This window comes from Natator depressus, chromosome 6, assembly GCF_965152275.1.
Source record: "Natator depressus isolate rNatDep1 chromosome 6, rNatDep2.hap1, whole genome shotgun sequence".
NCBI lineage: Eukaryota > Metazoa > Chordata > Testudines > Cheloniidae > Natator > Natator depressus.
In genome coordinates, this window is record NC_134239.1 from 124,897,180 (window position 1) to 124,918,902 (window position 21,723).

The 21,723-nt window shown below is 47.0% G+C and overlaps 1 protein-coding gene and 1 pseudogene across 1 annotated transcript; both read right to left on the reverse strand.

Annotated features, from left to right (window-relative positions):
* Positions 1-6,451: 6,451 nt before the first annotated feature.
* Positions 6,452-7,770, reverse strand: LOC141990234 (zinc finger and SCAN domain-containing protein 32-like). The gene is made up of 2 exons (XM_074957226.1): positions 7,221-7,770; positions 6,452-6,632 (listed from the first exon to the last, which is right to left on the reverse strand). Exons 1-2 carry the CDS (start codon positions 7,768-7,770, stop codon positions 6,568-6,570), a joined length of 615 nt encoding a protein of 204 aa, XP_074813327.1. The 3' UTR covers positions 6,452-6,567.
* A 9,269-nt stretch (positions 7,771-17,039) lies between these two features.
* LOC141989625 (uncharacterized) lies at positions 17,040-21,631 on the reverse strand (annotated as a pseudogene).
* Positions 21,632-21,723: the final 92 nt, after the last annotated feature.

The following is a 21,723-nucleotide window of genomic DNA, read 5'->3' on the forward strand; positions in this document are numbered from 1 at the left end:
GGAAAACTGGACATCTGGCAACCCTGGCTGTACCACAGCCTAGCTAAGACCTTATGGACTTGTCTGGGCTTTGGATCAGTCTTAGAATCATAGAATATCAGGGTTGGAAGTGACCTCAGGAGGTCATCTAGTCCAATCCCCTGCTCAAAGCAGGACCAATCCCCAACTAAATCATCCCAGCCAGGACTTTTTCAAGCCTGACCTTAGAAACCTCTAAGGAAAGATTTCAGAGTAACAGCCGTGTTAGTCTGTATTCGCAAAAAGAAAAGGAGTACTTGTGGCACCTTAGAAACTAACCAATTTATTTGAGCGTAAGCTTTCGTGAGCTACAGCTCACTTCATCGGATGCACACTGTATGCATCTGATGAAGTGAGCTGTAGCTCACGAAAGCTTACGCTCAAATAAATTGGTTAGTCTCTAAGGTGCCACAAGTACTCCTTTTCTTTCTAAGGAAAGAGATTCCTCCACCTCCCTACGTAACCCATTCCAGTGCTTCACCACCCTCCTAGTGAAGTCAGGAGCAGCTATTACTCATGCAGGTTGAAATATACCCCTGAGTCAATCAGCTTTGCGTTGGGAACTATATCTAGAGCTTGGGTCTCCTACATTCTCTGGGGAGGCCCTGTGACAGCAGCCTTGCTCCAACCCAGCTGTTCTTCCTCAACCTCTAAGCCTTGCTTCCTCATGCTCCAGAACCAGTCTGGGGCCCAGCCCCATAGCACACAGCATGGCAGAGGCCCATCATTCCCACCCTCAGCAGAGGGGGCTTTCAGGGTTCATGTGGGTGAATTTCACCCATGCTGCCTTAAGCTAACACGCTGCATTCACTCATTGCAGCCCTAGCAACTTTTCAGCAAAAGGGCTGGGGGACAAGGTTGGCTTTTAGAGCTGATCCTTCCTCAAACTTTTGCAAACTGCCTAAGAAACATAGCTTCTGCGTCTATTAGATATTATTCTGAAATCAACATAACCAAGAAAAGTCAATCAATATGATCTAACCACCAAAGCAAACCCTAACCTAAGCAGCGGTTTTACCCTGAAAAGTGCCAGAGACTCCAAGAAATTCACTAGGGACCCTTCACTATTGCTGGTGATTTTAGGTGGATACTACAGTGATGGGCAGCAGGATAAAAGCCTATGCTTGAGGGATAGGTCTGGGGCTGGTGGCGGGGGGGGGGGGGGAAAGTTTAGTGAAATTAAATATTTTCTCTTCTTATTATTATTCTGTTAGAGAAAACTGAGCTGATTTGTATGAGGACAACATTTAGCAGTGAATCTAATTCATTAAAATCCCCATCTGTTCCCATTCCCAGGCTGCGTTGATCAAAATCAGATCTCTCTCAAACACACTCCACTCCTCATTGTTTTTTAATCACAGGAAGCCAATTTTGGATAGGGCTGCCAATAAACAACTGCTGCAGATCAGCCAGAAAACCCATCCACGATGGCCTTGATGAACAGAAATACAGTTCCGTGCTGATCCGATTAACTAAAGATGGGAAGGAGCTTGGCTGGCGCATGGGAAATGATGTTTGCTGCGGTGAGCAAAACTGTTGGAGGAGGCATGTTTCGTGTGGGTGGCCAGTGTAGAGTTAATGATTCTGGGAGCCGAAATCTTTCCAAATAGAATTATGGATCTACAAATTGACAGTCGCTAGGGAAAAGAAAATGGGTTTGTTGCCATTTAGATTAAATGGTCAGAATCTTGGAACTTTATCCCTGAGGTATAGAAATCTGTAGTCACACTGATAACACTCTAGCGCCCCCCACAGCTCACTGACTTGCATTACCTAAGAGTGGGTGAATCAGGCTACCAGACACAGACAAGGAAAAGAGATAGTACATTCAAGGCAGCACTCTGTTTTGTTTTCCATGGCAAGCAAATGAAGATGTAGAAGGCAAGCTGAGGAAAAGGGAAGTTTGCCCTCATCAGAAAGCATTTCTCTCCGAGAGCGTCTTACTGATAAAACTATGCAGGCAGAGAAAGAGTCAGAACTTCTGAAGTCAGCTTCTTTACTTCCTGTTTTGTGAGAGGCGATGAACCGGTGACATGAATAGACTAGTGTTTATAGCAATATTCCATATGTCAGTTACTAATGGTATCTTTACTTTGCTTAACCAATACAGAAAGACCAGACCTGAGTCTCAAAATCACAGAAATTAGAGATGGAAGAGTGCCATTAGCTCAAATGGTCCACCTCCCTTCAAGGCTGGGATTATTCCCTGCAGTATATGTCACAAAGATACTGAGATCCCCCTGTCCCTGTCCATTTACCTGGTATTTATATACGAAGTTAGCCATTTGTCTTGTATTTTGAACGCTAAGGGTCACAGTGTCAAAGCGGCCACCACCACAGCCTTTAACCTCTCGAGTTAGTACAGCCAGCACTGGGCGATCATTTTTCCCCACACTAAAATTTTGTTCTAAAACTACATTTTCGCACGCAAATCCTCCAGAGATCCCATTTGCTCAGTGGTGCATGGGAACAGCTTGTAGGCATACAAATGAGGTTTTGGCCAAGCAAAATATTAGTTATAAGATATGTGGTATGCAAAATCCTGTAGTATGCAAAATTGTGGGCAGCCGTTCAGAAGCTGCTGTTGAAAATGTAGCAGTGAGTGTAGGAAACATTACTAAAATATTACTCTCTGCTTTGGGCAGCTAATATTCGCACTACAAGTGGCTATTACATGTTATGAAGCTAAGCTAGGTAGAAGTGACAGCTGAATTACAGAAGCATTAGACCCAAGGAACCGGTTGCTTAGCCGGTGTTAACCAGCACAGCTCCACTAACTTCAATGAAAGCTACATTGATTTATGCCAGCTGAGGTTCTGGCCCAAGGACTATACGTACATAAAACCTTAACACAGATTCCACTCTTCAATTCATGCTTTTGTTTTGTTGTTTCCAAACACCTGATTTCCTTTTTCACAAGGGAAAAAGTCTGAATTTGGAGGAACATATGGAAAAAAAAACAAAGAGGATAAGCTTGATGGCTGAAGTATTTTCATACTGTGTTCTATAAACATATATCCATAAATACACATATATACATAGAAGTATAGTTTCTGCACTATTTTTCAATGCTCTTCCCAATGAACAGACATCACTGTCATTGTGGAAAGCTCTGAAGCTATCTGAAGTGCGAATCATAGAATTTAGAGAAGGAAAATACCTGCTCTGCTATCTAACCTGTCCCCTGCCAGGTCAAAATCGTTTCCTATGGAGTAACCTTACTTTCTCCAGTCCAATTTTGAATATTTCCTGGAATGGACAGTCCACCACTTCCCTTGAGAGATTATCCCACAGTGTTATAGTTCTCATGTTCAGGAAGTTCTTCCTGATAGTCAACACAAATTTTCCTTTTCTTAATTTCATCAGATCTGGTTACACTCCTAGTATCCACTTGGTATAACTCCTCCTCTTCCTTGGGGTTCATGCCCTTCACGTCTTTGTAAATTATTATATCGTCCCTTAAAGCAACCAAGATATCACTATTGAGTTCTTTCAAACCTTTAAGTCAATCCTTCCAGTTTCTTAATTATGAAGGTTATTTTCTCAGAGCTTCCTTCCCACCAAAGTAACCCAGAACGGAACACAGTCTTCAGGTAGTATTAACGCTTGCTATTCATGATCAGTTACTTCTTTTGCTTGCTTCTCTTGCTTGTTTTCCTTGGGTATGTCTACACTACGAAATTAGGTTGAATTTATAGAAGTTGGTTTTGTAGAAAGTGTTTTTATACAGTCGATTGTGTGTGTCCCCACACAAATGCTCTAAGTACATGTAGTCGGCGGAGTGTGTCCACAGTACCGAGGCAACCGTTGACTTCCAGAGCGTGGCATTGTGGGTAGCTATCCCACAGTTCCCACAGTCGCTGTGCCCATTTGAATTCTGGGTAGAAATCCCAGTGCCTGATGGGGCTAAAACATTGTTGCAGGTGGTTCTGGGTACATATCGTCAGGCCCCCCTTCCCTCCCTCCTTCTGTGAAAGCAAGGGCACACAATCGTTTTGCGCCTTTTTTCTTGAGTTACCTGTGCAGACGCCTTACCACGGCAAGCATGGAGCCCGCTCAGCTCACCGTCACCGTATGTCTCCTGGGTGCTGACAGACGTGGTACTGCATTGCTACACAGCAGCAGCTCATTGTCTTTTGGCAGCAGACAGTGCAGTGTGACTGGTAGCCATCATGGACGTAGTCCAGTGTGCTCTTTTAACTGACCTCGATGAGGTAAGGGGCGCCTGGGCAAACATGGGAGTGACTCAGCCAGGTCATTTCCCTTTTAAGTTTCGTCTCATGGCGATTCAGTCCTACCGGCAGTGCACTGTCTTTTAATCAGCAGCCAGCAGAAGACGATGGCCAGCAGTCATGCTGCTCCGTCTTCTGCCGAGCACCCAGGAGATGACGATGGCTAGCGGCCGTACTGCACAGTCTGCTGCCAGCAAGATGTATAAAGATAGATGAAGTGGATCAAAACAAGAAATAGACCAGATTTGTTTTGTATTCAGTTTCTCCTCCCTCCCTGCGTGAAATCAACGGCCTGCTAAACCCAGTTTTGAGTTCTATCCTTGAGGTTTTGAGTTCTATCCTTGAGGGGGCCATTCTGTTTCTTGAGGGGGCCATTCTGCAAAGCCACCCCCTTTGTTGATTTTAATTCCCTGTAAACCAACCCTGTAAGCCATGTCGTCAGTCGCCCCTCCCCCCGTCAGGGCAACGGCAGACAATTGTTCCACACCTTTTTTCTATGCAGACGCCATACCACGGCAAGCATGGAGCCCGCTCAGATCACTTTGGCAATTAGGACCACATTAAACACCACACGCATTATCCAGCAGTATATGCAGCACCAGAACCTGCCAAAGTGAAACCGGGCGAGTAGGCAACGTCAGCGCGGTGACGAGAGTGATGAGGACATGGACACAGACTTCACTCAAAGCACGGGCCCTGGAAATGTGGGCATCATGGTCCTAGTGGGGCAGATTCATGCGGTGGAACACTGATTCTGGACTCGGGAAACAAGCACAGACTGGTGGGACCGCATAGTGTTGCAGGTCTGGGATGATTCCCAGTGGCTGCGAAACTTTCACATGCATAAGGGCACTTTCATGGAACTTTGTGACTTGTCTCCCCTGCCCTGAGGCGCAAGAATACCAAGATAAGAGCAGCCCTCACAGTTGAGAAGCGAGTGGCAATAGCCCTGTGGAAGCTTGCAACGCCAGACAGCTACCGGTCAGTCAGGAATCAATTTGGAGTGGGCAAATCTACTGTGGGGGCTGCTGTGATGCAAGTGGCCAACGCAATCAACGATCTGCTGATATCAAGGGTAGTGACCCTGGGAAATGTGCAGGTCATAGTGGATGGCTTTGCTGCAATGGGATTCCCTAACTGTGGTGGGACTATAGATGGAACCCATATCCCTATCTTGGCACCGGAGCACCAAGCCGGCGAGTACATAAACCGCAAGGGATACTTTTCAATAGTGCTGCAAGCACTGGTGGATCACAAGGGATGTTTTGCCAACATCAACGTGGGATGGCTGGGAAAGGTACATGACGCTCGCATCTTCAGGAACTCTGGTCTGTTTCAAAAGCTGCAGGAAGGGACTTTATTCCCAGACCAGAAAATAACCGTTGGGGATGTTGAAATGCCTATAGTTATCCCTGGGGACCCAGCCTGCCCCTTAATGCCATGGCTCATGAAGCCATACACAGGCAGCCTGGACAGTAGTCAGGAGCTGTTCAACTACAGGCTGAGCAAGTGCAGAATGGTGGTAGAATGTGCATTTGGACATTTAAAAGCACGCTGGCGCAGTTTACTGACTCGGTTAGACCTCAACGAAACCAATATTCCCACTGTTATTACTCCTTGCTGTGTGTTCCGCAATATCTGTGAGAGTAAGGGGGAGACGTTTATGGTGGGGTGGGTCACCGCTTGCAGAGGCAATAAAGTCATTGTTGCTTCACATTCACGCATTCTTTATTCATTCATCACACAAATAGGGGGATAACTACCAAGGTAGCTCAGGAAGGGTGGTGGAGGAGAGAAGCACCGAGTGGGGTGGTGCAGGAGGGAGGGACAAGGCCACACAGCACTTTAAAAGCTTAAAACTTTAAAACTTATTGAATGCCAGCCTTCTGTTGCTTGGGCAATCCTCTGGGGTGGAGTGGCTGGGTGGCCGGAGGCCCCCCCAAAGCGTTCTTGGGCATCTGGGTGAGGGGTGTATGGAACTTGGGGAGGAGGGCGGTTGGTTCCACAGGGGCTGTAGTGGCAGTCTGTGCTCCTGCTGCCTTTCCTGCAACTCAACCATACGCTGTAGCATATTAGTTTGATACTCCAGCAGCCTCCGCATTGAATCCTGCCTCCTCTCATCACACTGCTGCCACCTTTCAGCTTCAGCCCTCTCTTCAGCCAGCCACTTACTCTCTTCAGCCCGCCACCTCTCTTCCTGGTCATTTTGTGCTTTCCTGCACTCTGACATTGTCTGCTTCCACACATTCGTCTGTGCTCTGTCAGTGTGGGAGGACAGCATGAGCTCAGACAACATTTCATCACGAGTACATTTTTTTCACCTTCTAATCTTCACTAGCTTCTGGGAAGGAGAAGATCCTGTGATCTTTGAAACACATGCAGCTGGTGGAGAAAAAAAGAGGGACAGTGGTATTTAAAAAGACACATTTTATAGAACAATGGGTACACTCTTTCATGGTAAACCTTGCTGTTAACATTACATACATAGCACGTGTGCTTTCGTTCCAAGGTCGAATTTTGCCTCCCCCCAGCACGTGGTTAGCCCCTCACCTCTCCCCCCTCGCCATGGCTAACAGCGGTGAACATTTCTGTTCAGCCACAGGCAAACAGCCCAGCAGGAATGGGCACCTCTGAATGTCCCCTTAAGAAAAGTACCCTATTTCAACCAGGTGACCATGAATGATATCTCACTCTCCTGAGGATAACACAGAGAGATAAAGAACAGATATTGTTTGAACGCCAGCAAACATACACTGCAATGCTTTGTTCTGTAATGATTCCTGAGTACGTGTTAGTGGCCTGGAGTGGTAAAGTGTCCTACCATGGTGGACGGAATAAGGCTGCCCTCCCCAGAAACCTTTGGCAAAGGCTTTGGGAGTACATCCAGGAGAGCCGCGAATGCCAGGGCAAATTAATCATTAAACATGCTTGCTTTTAAACCAGGTATAGTATTTTAAAAGGTACACTCACCAGAGATCCCTTCTCCGCCTGGTGGGTCCAGGAGCCAGCCTTGGGTGGGTTCGGGTGGTACTGTCTCCAGGTCCAGGGTGAGAAACAGTTCCTGGCTGTCGGGAAAACCGGTTTCTCTGCTTGCTTGCTGTGAGCTATCTACAACCTCATCATTATCTTCCTTGTCCCCAAAACCTGCTTCCGTGTTGCGTCCCTCTCCATTGACTGAGTCAAAGCACACAGTTGGGGTAATGGTGGCTGAACCCCCTAAAATGGCATGCAGCTCATCATAGAAGCGGCATGTTTGGGGCTCTGACCTGGAGCGGCCGTTCGCCTCTCTGGTTTTCTGGTAGGCTTGCCTCAGCTCCTTAAGTTTCACGCAGCACTGCTTCGGGTCCCTGTTATGGCCTCTGTCTTTCATGCCCTGGGAGATTTTGACAAAGGTTTTGGCATTTCGAAAACTGGAACGGACTTCTGATAGCACGGATTCCTCTCCCCATACAGCGATCAGATCCCGTACCTCCCGTTCGGTCCATGCTGGAGCTCTTTTGCGATTCTGGGACTCCATCATGGTCACCTCTGCTGATGAGCTCTGCATGGTCACCTGCAGCTTGCCACACTGGCCAAACAGGAAATTGAAATTCAAAAGTTCGCAGGCCTTTTCCTGTCTACCTGGCCAGTGCATCTGAGTTGAGAGTGCTGTCCAGAGCGGTCACAATGGAGCACTCTGGGATAGCTCCAGGAGACCAATACCGTCTAATTGCGTCCACAGTACCCCAAATTCGACCCGGCAAGGCCGATTTCAGCACTAATCCCCTTGTCACGGATGGAGTAAGGAAATCGATTTTAAGAGCCCTTTAAATCGTAAAAAAGGGCTTCGTCGTGTGGACGGGTGCAGGGTTAAATCGATTTAACGCTGCTAAATTCGACCTCAACTCCTCGTGTAGACCAGGGCCTTGTGGCGATGTCACATTTCTCCATTTGTTTCTAAATGTTACAGCAGCATATTGTGAGATTTGAGCCAAGGTGTTATGTTTTGTTGTTGTTGTTGTTGGGTTTTTTTAAGTATACAAGAAGTGGAGGGACCCGAAACTGAGGCACCCAACAATCACAAGTTCCTTTGGCCGTAATCTATTTTACCTTTATAAACCACACCTTTTTTTTTTAAAGACATCAATAAAATGTAACTATAATATATGTTGTAACTAAATTGCTCACTCGGAACAAGAGATATTTGCTATCTGCCTGATTAATGTTTCTTCCAAAGATTTTCCTTCTGCTGCTCATACATTGTCGTAGCATGTTCACCTGCACTGGGGCTTCCAGCAAACTCACAATCATTTCCCCTACCACTGTTTATTCAAACTTCCCTAACCTAACACCAGGGGACCACATCATCTGTATTATTTATGTTTCCACACCTGGATCAGCAGGGTATAGAACAGACATCGGTGTGCTCACACAAAAGCTCTTTTGTGGATACCCGATGCATATCTGAAGGTACACAACTCAAGCTGTTAAGCAAATGGTCCAGCATAAAAACCCATTGCATTTCTATTCCAACACATTTCCAAGTGGAAAAGAATACAGCTACATGGACTGGGAAGAGAAAAGGGAAACCTTTTACTCGTTTGTCTGACAGTGTAGAAAGCTCTGCAGTGTAGAAAACAACTGGAAAATTTAGGATGAGGGCCAAATGGAAAAGTTTGGTTCTCCATGTAGGAATCAAAGGACTGAAGCGGATTTCATATGCAAGAGCCCAAACGCTAATGGTTTATACAGAATCACAGCTGAATACGTCACTAGTCAGGAAATGGTTCACTGAAGAACCATTTGCTGTCCCTAACAGTAGCACCACCCCTACTAGGAAGACAAACAGATAATGTAGCTTTCAAACAAGCAGCTCACATAACTGCAATCACATCTATTTTGCTCCCCTGTCTAATTCACTTCCCAGACATAATTCCTGTCTTAGTTTCTTGTTTTTGGAGGATTGATGAAAACGCTGTTCAGAGACAGACCGTGTGGTCAGCCAGTGAACAAGCTCTTGGCTCTTCAGAGAAGTCAGCTGGAAATGATTTACGGCATCAGTGTTAATAGCAGGTCTTCAGTGCAGCTGCACCAGAGCAAACCCAACGCGATGACGTTAATCGAGTAAAAGCTCTCTCCCGCATGTAGCTGTGGTGACCACAGCAATCCCACTGCACGTGAAGGGTAAATAACTCCATGCCTAGCACAGAAGACAACGTCTACATTTGCGGACACAGCATTTAAATTTGCCTGTGGCTAAAATTACAGGGATACAGGATGCCACTTGCAGAAGGGATGGAGTACTGGTGTATCTCCTCCCTTCATTTGCCTATATGTCAAGTATTTATATGGCATCAGTCACTACAGTATCCAAGCACCCATTTACTTGCAATCCCCCCAAAACAAGATGCAAATTATAGAGGAGTATAGAGAGATCACCTCTCTCAGGAATTATAATACATGGGAGGATCAAGGGGCTTTGAGGCCTCTGCTGAGTGTGACATTCATAAGAGCCCCCAAAATATCACACTATTAGTTCTTGGAGAAGCAGAAGCCAAGTCTTGCCACTAATTACCAACACAAATATAATTGTGGAATAATGATTTACTGATGAAAATGATTCATTCTGCATTTTTTAAAGCTTCCTGATTTAGAAGTCACATTCTACCTCTCAAAATGAATCTTCCAAAAAACAAAAACAAAACAAAAAAAACCACTAAAAGATGTAATAAGTTTATTTTCCCCAGATGCTCACAAATATTTTAGAAGCTGACATTGTTTTAAGGGTGTACCTTACCATCATGTATGATTCACATGCATGGAATTCTAAGAGGCCATGAGCAGTGTAAAACAAGGCACCGGATGGGGAGTCAGAGTAGAGAACTCCAGACCCCTAATGCTCCGTGAAGGAGTCAGTGACCCATGCCCAGAGGATCTTGGCCTGGATGCATGAAATGGCCAGGGAATGGAAAAAGGCCCCACAGTCACAGAGAACCTCCCCATCCAGCTTCCTCCTCCTGGACTTATGGATGGCCAGAGCTAGGAAGACTGACAAGGAGGTCTCGTGCCTTTGTGGAGCCACAGATGGGCCACGTAGACAGGAACAGTTGTGGAGGAAAGCATGGCCAGAACCTCACTCGGCCTGAAGGAGCTGAAAGAGGGGCTGCAACATGGCACTCTGCAGGTAGGCCAGGGTCCCCCTCTCACCACAACAGGGGAAGGCATCAGAGATTTCCGTGAACTGTGCCTGCCACGCACCCAGGCTAACAGCCCTGTGTAAGAGCCACCAGCTGATAACCACAGCAGGCCACAAGACCAGAGCTGCATGAAGACTCACCCTTGCTAGGTGGAAGGGCATCCTGCCATTTAGTATTAGGGCAGGACACGAGAGCAAGGAAGCACATGTCGTGGAGAGCAGACAAGTAAAGATGGTCCCCGGGTGTGGCTCTGAAGGAGGCTCGCTGGATGGCATTCAGCCTGCCTAGGTGATATGCTGGGGGCAGCCAGCAGGGTGGTTTGTGGGGTAGGAGCCTGAAGTTGAGTTCTGATGGGCCAGTGGCTACGGGAAGGTGGAGAACACCCTTTTCACAGGACCTGCTCAAGACACAGAAGAGAGGCTGGGCAGCCATCATCTCCTAGAGCACACGGCAGGGGACACGAAGAGTGTGCACCCCATGGTTGACCCAGTATTACCAGCCATAGTCCAGAGGTCTCTTATCCTAGTGATATCAGCCAGGGCCAGCCTCCAACACACCAAGGACACCCCCATCACCTGCGCAGGAAGACAGGGATTTTGCAGCAGGGGCTCAGCAAGGCCCCCCCCCGCACTTGGCGTGGATCCCCTGCCATGGACATGGTTGTGTTGGTTCACATGCACAGGCTTGACGCCTCTGGCGACTGAAGACTTATTTATTCATAGAGCAGGCAGTCACCGTGCAGGTTTCCTCTCAGCCCCGACTTGGAAGGACCACGCATAGAAGCAAAAAGATCCATCAGTCTTTAGACATATTCAATCGATGGCTGCTTGGGCTGGCTTAGCCCAACAAAAGGGATAACCCAGGGGAGCTTGTGTGGCTAAAGGCCTTTGGCTCAGTCTAACTTGACAAATGACCAAGCGGCATGATGCTCAGATATAGGAGAGGCCGGCAAATGAAAGTGATTGTCCAGGGCCACATTCTGGTTGGGCCTTCCTGATGTCACACTTGGTCACAAACTCACAGCGAGGCTCTCATTGCCTCAACAGGAGCCTGATCCAAAGCCCACTGAAGTCAACTGAGACACCTTCTCTCTTAATCTTCCGTCTCTGTACTGGACCATTTCAATAGTTGTCATAGGATCAGCTGTTAAACCTGTAAACCCCTTTTCCGCAACTCCCCCCCAGGGGCCAGCTGCCTCTTTCTAGCAGGCGGCTGCTGTCCTTCAAATAGTCACCCTTACTAACAAACTGAGCGCCCTGATCCTCTGTCTCCAAATTCAAGGTGTAATTAAACCTGCCCCATGTCTGCAACAACCACTGACCTACCTCTGGTTTCCCATCAAAGGGATACTACAGCTTCCCCAGGCAGCCCAGCCCAGCCTCATCCTCAACCCCACTAGGGCCCTTTCTATGTCTCCATTCCAGCAAAGCACTTAAGCAGGCGACTAATCCCATTCAAGTCAAGCACATGCTTGAAATTAAGCATATATTTAAATCCTTTACTGAATCAGGGAATAAATGCCTTTCCCTCCCCCACTATATGCCCAGATGCCTATTAAACAGCAGTTAGCGGTCCTCTGGCCATGTTGAACTCTCATAATAACAGATACGCCCCGCTTTAGGAATAAAAAGTTAGCATTATGCCAGAAACTGCCGCTGAAAGGAAAGACAAGACCATGAATTTATTTCAAGGAGAGAGAAAGACCTAAGACAAAAAAAAGTGAGGGAAAAAATAATTGTATACAAAAGAGGCCAGAAAAAGGGTGCTATAATTTTGTTCTCTACTTTGGTCTGCTGTCCTTAAAGGACTATTTTTAATAGGGGAGGATGACCTATCCTTGACCCCTGAAGTACTGCACTTTTAAAAAAAAATTAAAAACACTGAGATGTAAAATGAAGGAGCTGTTCAGTCTAACAAGGAATAAACCACACCAGAAGGTGTGCATGAGGCTCTCTTTCTTGAGTACATAAAGGCCACCTGCTAGGGGATATACTTTTGGGGCTTATTGCTGTATTTATCACCCCATCTACAGAGGTTATTAAAAGATGTATTTCAGATGCTCTTAATCCTCAAAGGTGAATAATTTATGCATTTGACTTTTTTCTTGTCAACAAAAATACCTGAAGGTTGTGTCTAAACTGGGGAAATAGTCCCAAAGATTCAAATCAGTTTTAAAACTAGCTGGAGCCACAGTAGAGACAAGGGTTTAGCAACTAGAAGCTGCTTTTCAGAGGTTTAGGTGGTTCTTAGCACTGGCACTTTGTCTATGTGCCAGCTCTGAACAAGTCTGAATTTTAGGAAAAGCTACAGTAGAGGGAGAAGTCAAATCTTCAGTTTTGGAATATTTACTCAATTTAGGCAGACTGAAGAAAAGTATTGGTCTGTTTCATACTTTCAGCATCAGTTGCTCTCCATTTAACTGCAGAACAGCACTGTTTGCTGAATGGATGTACAAAGAGCTGTGCTTCAATGTGATATATGGTGAAACTGTAATTGCATTCAGAAAGCTTCCGGTTAGTGAAGGCACATGCTAACTGCAGCTTCTGGATGGGGATGTTAAAATCAAAATGAACAGTAGTTATCTGTCCACTTTTTAGCAACAGGTCATTTCTTCTTTCTTTTTAAGAGCTGCACGAACCTGTCATTTGTGTTTGACCAATGGAACTAAGTAACCCCACCTCCCACCCAGGAAAGGAGCAGGCTAAGCTAGAATACGCTCACACTTTTCAAAAAGAAAAGGAGGACTTGGGGCACCTTAGAGACTAACCAATTTATTTGAGCATAAGCTTTCGTGAGCTACAGCTCACTTCACTGTTGTTAGTCTCTAAGGGTATGTCTACACTACGGAATAAGGTCGAATTTATAGAAGTCGGTTTTTTAGAAATCGGTTTTATATATTCGAGTGTGTGTGTCCCCACAGAAGTGCATTAAGTGCATTAACTCGGCGGAGTGCTTCCACAGTACCGAGGCTAGAGTCGACTTCTGGAGCGTTGCACTGTGGGTAGCTATCCCACAGTTCCCGCAGTCTCCGCTGCCCATTGGAATTCTGGGTTGAGATCCCAATGCCTGATGGGGCTGAAACATTGTCGCGGGTGGTTCTGGGTACATATCGTCAGTCCCCCCCTTCCCTCCCTCCCTCCGTGAAAGCAAGGGCAGAAAATTGTTTCGCGCCTTTTTTCCTGAGTTACCTGTGCGGACGCCATACCACCGCAAGCATGGAGCCCGCTCAGGTAACCGTCACCGTATGTCTCCTGGGTGCTGGCAGACGTGGCACGGCATTGCTACACAGTAGCAACAACCCATTGCCTTGTGGCAGCAGATGGTACAATACGACTGGTAGCCGTCCTCGTCATGTCCGAGGTACTCCTGGTCACCTGTGTGATCAGGAGCGCCTGGGCAGACATGGGCGCAGGGACTAAATTTTTAGTGACTTGACCAGGTCATTTTTTTTAGTCCGGCAGTCAGTCCTATTGAACCGTCTTATGGTGAGCAGGCAGGCAATATGTCCTTCTGCACCGTCTGCTGCCAGCCAAAGATGTAAAAGATAGATGGAGTGGATCAAAACAAGAAATAGACCAGATTTGTTTGTACTCATTTGCCTCCTCCCCTGTCTAGGGGAATCATTCCTCTAGGTCACACTGCAGTCACTCACAGAGAAGGTGCAGCGAGGTAGATCTAGCCATGTATCAATCAGAGGCCAGGCTAACCTCCTTGTTCCAATAAGAACAATAACTTAGGTGCACCATTTCTTATTGGAACCCTCCATGAAGTCAACCCTGTAAGCCGTGTCCTCAGTCGCCCCTCCCTGCGTCAGAGCAACGGCAAACAATCGTGCATCTGAGTTGAGAGTGCTGTCCAGAGCAGTCACAATGGAGCACTCTGATTGGGCTAAAACATTGTCGCGGGTGGTTCTGGGTACATATTGTCCGGCCCCCGTTCCCTCCCTCCCTCCGTGAAGGCAAGGGCAGACAATTGTTTCGCGCCTTTTTTCCTGAGTTACCTGTGCAGACGCCATACCACCGCAAGCATGGAGCCCGCTCAGGTAACCGTCACCGTATGTCTCCTGGGTGCTGGCAGACGCGGTACGGCATTGCTACACAGTAGCAGCAACCCATTGCCTTCTGGCAGCAGACGGTGCAGTATGACTGGTACCCGTCCTCGTCATGTCCGAGGTGCTCCTGGCCACGTCGGCTGGGAGCGCCTGGGCAGACATGAGCGCAGGGACTAAATTTTTGGTGACTTGACCAGGTCATTCTCTTTAGTCCTGCAGTCAGTCGTATTGAACCGTCTAATGGTGAGCAGGCAGGCAATACGGATTGCTAGCAGTCGTATTGTACCATCTTCTGCCGGGCAGGCAAGAGATGACGATGGCTAGCAATCGTATTGTACCATCTTCTGCCGGGCAGGCAAGAGATGACGATGGCTAGCAATCGTACTGTGCCATCTTCTGCCAGGCAGGCAAGAGATGAGGATGGCTAGCAGTCGTACTGTGCCATCTTCTGCCGAGCAGCCATGAGATGTGGATGGCTTGCAGTCCTTCTGCACCGTCTGCTGCCAGCCAAAGATGTAAAAGATAGATGGAGTGGATCAAAACAAGAAATAGACCAGATTTGTTTTGTACTCATTTGCCTCCTGCCCTGTCTAGGGGACTCATTCCTCTAGGTCACACTGCAGTCACTCACAGAGAAGGTGCTGCGAGGTAGATCTAGCCATGTATCAATCAGAGGCCAGGCTAACCTCCTTGTTCCAATAAGAACAATAACTTAGGTGCACCATTTCTTATTGGAACCCTCCGTGAAGTCCTGCCTGAACTACTCCTTGATGTAAAGCCACCCCCTTTGTGGATTTTAGCCTCCTGAAGCCAACCCTGTAAGCCGTGTCGTCAGTCGCCCCTCCCTCCGTCAGAGCAACGGCAGACAATCATTCCGCGCCTTTTTTCTGTGCGGACGCCATACCAAGGCAAGCATGGAGTCCGCTCAGCTCACTTTGGCAATTAGGAGCACATTAAACACCACACGCATTATCCAGCAGTATATGCAGCACCAGAACCTGGCAAAGCGCTACCGGGCGAGGAGGCGACGTCAGCGCGGTCACGTGAGTGATCAGGACATGGACACAGATTTCTCTGAAAGCATGGGCCCTGCCAATGCATGCATAATGGTGCTAATGGGGCAGGTTCATGCTGTGGAACGCCGATTCTGGGCTCGGGAAACAAGCACAGACTGGTGGGACCGCATAGTGTTGCAGGTCTGGGACGATTCCCAGTGGCTGCGAAACTTTCGCATGCGTAAGGGCACTTTCATGGAACTTTGTGACTTGCTTTCCCCTGCCCTGAAGCGCATGAATACCAAGATGAGAGCAGCCCTCACAGTTGAGAAACAAGTGGCAATAGCCCTGTGGAAGCTTGCAACGCCAGACAGCTACCGGTCAGTTGGGAATCAATTTGGAGTGGGCAAATCTACTGTGGGGGCTGCTGTGATGCAAGTAGCCCATGCAATCAAAGATCTGCTGATATCAAGGGTAGTGACCTTGGGAAATGTGCAGGTCATAGTGGATGGCTTTGCTGCAATGGGATTCCCTAACTGTGGTGGGGCCATAGACGGAACCCATATCCCTATCTTGGCACCGGAGCACCAAGCCGGCGAGTACATAAACCGCAAGGGGTACTTTTCAATAGTGCTGCAAGCTCTGGTGGATCACAAGGGACGTTTCACCAACATCAACGTGGGATGGCCAGGAAAGGTACATGACGCTCGCATCTTCAGGAACTCTGGTCTGTTTCAAAAGCTTCAAGAAGGGACTTTATTCCCAGACCAGAAAATAACTGTTGGTGATGTTGAAATGCCTATATGTATCCTTGGGGACCCAGCCTACCCCTTAATGCCATGGCTCATGAAGCCGTACACAGGCAGCCTGGACAGCAGTCAGGAGCTGTTCAACTACAGGCTGAGCAAGTGCAGAATGGTGGTAGAATGTGCATTTGGATGTTTAAAGGCGCGCTGGCGCAGTTTACTGACTCGGTTAGACCTCAGCGAAACCAATATTCCCACTGTTATTACTGCTTGCTGTGTGCTCCACAATATCTGCGAGAGTAAGGGGGAGACGTTTATGGCGGGGTGGGAGGTTGAGGCAAATCGCCTGGCTGCTGGTTATGCGCAGCCAGACACCAGGGCGGTTAGAAGAGCACAGGAGGGTGCGGTACGCATCAGAGAGGCTTTGAAAACCAGTTTCATGACTGGCCAGGCTACGGTGTGAAAGTTCTGTTTGTTTCTCCTTGATGAAACCCCCCGCCCCTTGGTTCACTCTACTTCCTTGTAAGCTAACCACCCTCCCCTCCTCCCTTTGATCACCTCTTGCAGAGGCAATAAAGTCATTGTTGCTTCACATTCATGCATTCTTTATTCATTCATCACACAAATAGGGGGATGACTACCAAGGTAGCCCAGGAGGGGTGGTGGAGGAGGGAAGGAAAATGCCACACAGCACTTTAAAAGTTTACAACTTTAAAATTTATTGAATGACAGCCTTCTTTTTTCGGGGCAATCCTCTGTGGTGGAGTGGCTGGTTGGCCGGTGGCCCCCCCACCGCGTTCTTGGGCGTCTGGGTGTGGAGGCTATGGAACTTGGGGAGGAGGGCGGTTGGTTACACAGGGGCTGTAGTGGCAGTCTGTGCTCCTGCTGCCTTTCCTGCAACTCAACCATACGCTGTAGCATATTAGTTTGATACTCCAGCAGCCTCCGCATTGAATCCTGCCTCCTCTCATCACGCTGTCGCCACATTCGAGCTTCAGCCCTCTCTTCAGCCCGCCACTTACTCTCTTCAGCCCGCCACCTCTCCTCCTGGTCATTTTGTGCTTTCCTGCAGTCTGACATTATTTGCCTCCACGCATTCGTCTGTGCTCTGTCAGTGTGGGAGGACAGCATGAGCTCGGAGAACATTTCATCTCGAGTGGGTTTTTTTTTCTTTCTAATCTTCACTAGCCTCTGGGAAGGAGAAGATCCTGTGATCATTGAAACACATGCAGCTGGTGGAGAAAAGAAAAGGGACAGCGGTATTTAAAAAGACACATTTTATAAAACACTGGCTACACTCTTTCAGGGTAAACCTTGCTGTTAACATTACATACATAGCACATGTGCTTTCGTTACAAGGTCGCATTTTGCCTCCCCCCACCGCGTGGCTACCCCCTCAACCCTTCCCCCTCCCTGTGGCTAACAGCGGGGAACATTTCTGTTCAGCCGCAGGCAAACAGCCCAGCAGGAATGGGCTCCTCTGAGTGTCCCCTGAAGAAAAGCACCCTATTTCAACCAGGTGACCATGGATTATATCTCACTCTCCTGAGGATAACATATGAACGGATGTTGCTTGAACGCCAGCAAACATACACTGCAATGCTTTGTTGTACAATGATTCCCGAGTACGTGTTACTGGCCTGGAGTGGTATAGTATCCTACCATGAAGGACGCAATAAGTCTGCCCTCCCCAGAAACCTTTTGCAAAGGCTTTGGGAGTATATCCAGGAGAGCCGCGAATGCCAGGGCAGAGTAATCCTTTCACATGCTTGCTTTTAAACCATGTATAGTATTTTAAAAGGTACACTCACCGGAGGTCCCTTCTCCGCCTGCTGGGTCCAGGAGCCAGCCTTGGGTGGGTTCAGGGGGTACTGGCTCCAGGTCCAGGGTGAGAAACAGTTCCTGGCTGTCGGGAAAACCGGTTTCTCCGCTTGCTTGCTGTGAGCTATCTACAACCTCCTCCTCCTCATCATCTTCTTCGTCCCCAAAACCTGCTTCCGTATTGCCTCCATCTCCATTGAAGGAGTCAAACAACACGGCTGGGGTAGTGGTGGCTGAACCCCCTAAAATGGCATGCAGCTCATCATAGAAGCGGCATGTTTGGGGCTCTGACCCGGAGCGGCCGTTCGCCTCTCTGGTTTTCTGGTAGGCTTGTCTCAGCTCCTTCAGTTTCACGCGGCACTGCTTCGGGTCCCTGTTATGGCCTCTGTCCTTCATGCCCTGGGAGATCTTGACAAAGGTTTTGGCATTTCGAAAACTGGAACGGAGTTCTGATAGCACGGATTCCTCTCCCCATACAGCGATCAGATCCCGTACCTCCCGTTCGGTCCATGCTGGAGCTCTTTTGCGATTCTGAGACTCCATCATGGTCACCTCTGCTGATGAGCTCTGCATGGTCACCTGCAGCTTGCCACGCTGGCCAAACAGGAAATGAGATTCAAAAGTTCGCGGTTCTTTTCCTGTCTACCTGGCCAGTGCATCTGAGTTTAGAGTGCTGTCCAGAGCGGTCAAAATGGAGCACTCTGGGATAGCTCCCGGAGGCCAATACCGTCGAATTGTGTCCACAGTACCCCAAATTCGACCCGGCAAGGCCGATTTAAGCGCTAATCCGCTTGTCAGGGGTGGAGTAAGGAAATCGATTTTAAGAGCCCTTTAAGTCGAAATAAAGGGCTTCATCGTGTGGACGGGTGCAGGTTTACATCGATTTAATGCTGCTAAATTCGACCTAAAGTCCTAGTGTAGACCAGGGCTCTGGTGCCACAAGTACTCCTTTTCTTTTTGCAAATAGAGATTAACACGGCTGCTACTCTGAAACCTGTCACACTTTTCAGTTAGCTTCCCCGTTTTAAAACTTTGTGCAAACTAGTTTGCCAGCAGGGGAAAGTCAGGACAGCAGCTTACATCCAGCCTCACCTATTTCACCGAACAAGACAAGGCTTATGCACATGCAATTGAGGCACCCAACAGGTGCTAGTGAAAAGTGACTGACTCCCAGCCTGTATTTCCTACTTTCTTTCTAGATTCAGTATCTGCAGCCACACCCACTCACTAGGGTGCACATGACACTGCCTGAAAGTATTCTAAAAGAATCCCATCTGTAAGGCAGCTCGCTGCACCAGGGCCTATAGCAAACATTTAGTTGTTAGTAGCTGGCGTGTAGACAATCACAAAGACGATTCCTAAAAATTCCTTTGGTTGGGGAAGTTTCACAGCATATTGTTTTAGACCCCAGAAGAAAAGTCAAAAATGAGTCAAACCAGGAGGCCAAACTTCAAGCTTTCTAACTGTTGACTCCAACCTGTGTTTTTCTACACTGAGATCTATACTGTCATATACACTCATTATCTAAGCCCTTTTGGGGAGTAGATGCCCCTGCACCCTGGGCGGTATCTAGCTACTGCTAAATAACCAGGTCATGTTACAAGAAGTAGGAGGTCTGTGTCTCTCATGGAGGTCACCAAAGTCATGGATTCCATGACCTCTGACACTTCTGCTGTGGCCAGCGTGTCTGACCCCAGGGCTGCCCATGGAGACAGCCACACCGGCTGCTGGTGGAGTAGCTTCGCAGCCAGCCGCTCGGGTTGTCCTGCAGCCAGCCATACTAGTGCTGCTGGAGGGGCCCCAGGGCCAGCCGCACCTCGGCACCAGACCAGGACCGTCCTGAGCAGGGTCAGCGGCCCCTGGCCACGGGTGCTCCCCCTCGGCACAATGCCCCCCGTTAAGATTTAGTCACGGGTATTGTTAAGTCATGGATAGGTCACAGGCTGTGAATGTTTGTTTATTGCCCATGACCTGTCCATGACTGTCTTGTACTAAAAATACCCTTGACCAGATCGTAGCCTTAACAATAAGAGATGCTATTGTGCATTTTAAAGAGGCACAAGCTGTTCACTGCCACTTCAGTTTAAAATGTCATTCAACATTTTTCCTTTAAAAAAAACAAACAGAACTATTTTATTAATTGTATTGTTACAATGTGAGTGTTATTTTGCATTGACAATGGCTGCTTAGCCTTGCTTTGACACTGGAAAATGGAGCTAACCCAAAACGTGTGTTCAAAATTCACCGAGAAAACAGGAATCTAAGGCTGGTAGTCATAGTTTCAATAAGAGTATTCTTTCGGAGAACCTTTGACAAAACTTTAAAAACGGTATGTTACATCACCCTGGTCTACGAGGTTATATTTCAATCCCAACTAGAATGAAAAGGGTAGTCTGGCTTTTATAAAATTGATATTCAAACATTATGAACACAAACAGATATAAAGGGCAGGTTCTTATTAACATACCTTTGTTACATTGCAATCTGAGGCTAGTAAGCCTCGATAAACAATTTTAGGAATACAGTAATTCGGTACAGATGAAAGGAAGAAATGATCACAGGACAAACCATCGCAGTGTGAAAGCATGACAGTAAGATTTACAAAGGTGGGCAAAAGCACAAGGCTGGCCTATGATCACTAAACACAGCATTTATTGCACAAACAATAAGCACAAATGCAAGCTCTGCAACACTAAGTCAGGATTCACGCAACTCAGAATAAATGACCCTTAAGTTCGAGAGGCAATTTTTGAACTAGTTCAATCATTTGCCTGTAGGGCAGGAATGTATTCGGAAAGGTAGGAAAATCAAAGACAAGTTATGCAAGTGTTACCCTGGCAAGAGAAACACAAGAGCGCTACCACTTTAACAAGAAAACACATTGATTTTCTTCACTTAAAAGCTGTAACATGGCAAAAAAAAATCAAGAATATGTTTTATATATTATACAAATTTAGTTGTTTAAAACTAACATCTGCATCTGTAAGCAGCAGCTACATTTAGACATACGGAAGGCTATGTTAAACTGTATTATTTCAAATCTAGAGTAAGCACTTTTTCATACTGAGAACATGCAGCTCTATCTGAATCCTTGGCCTTCTCTCAAATCCTCTCCAGAATTAAGTGCAAGTTTCATGCTGAATGAAATGTACCACTTATCAAATAAAGTGCTGCTTTTCTCTAGTACATCATACATTATTGCTTTATTTTACTGGTAACAGACAGTGATCTAGACTCTATAGCATTTAAGGCAATTCCCACAAAAACATCTTAAGTATTATACGGGATACACGTTTCATTTCACATACTACGTTAATTTTGATATTTTAAAACGTAGGAACACGATTCAACTAAAAAGCTGACCAAAACAGATTGATTTACATTGTTGTAGTTACACTTTCACAGAGGTAACAGCGTAAGTGCCACCACAGAATGGAAAATATTTTTGCTTAGGATAAATCAAACCAACACCACCAAAGAAACAAAAAAGACTAACAGGAAGTACTAGGACACGTTTTATAGCTGATCATTTTCTTGTACATCTGAGAATTTCCCTGAAGGGATTTGTTTGACAGCAGAATATATCTGGTGAGTTGACTCATGTTTTTCCAATCACAGTATGCAGGTTGATTAAAGATGTGACTAACTGACATACAAATGCATATTTTGTGTTATTTATTGCCA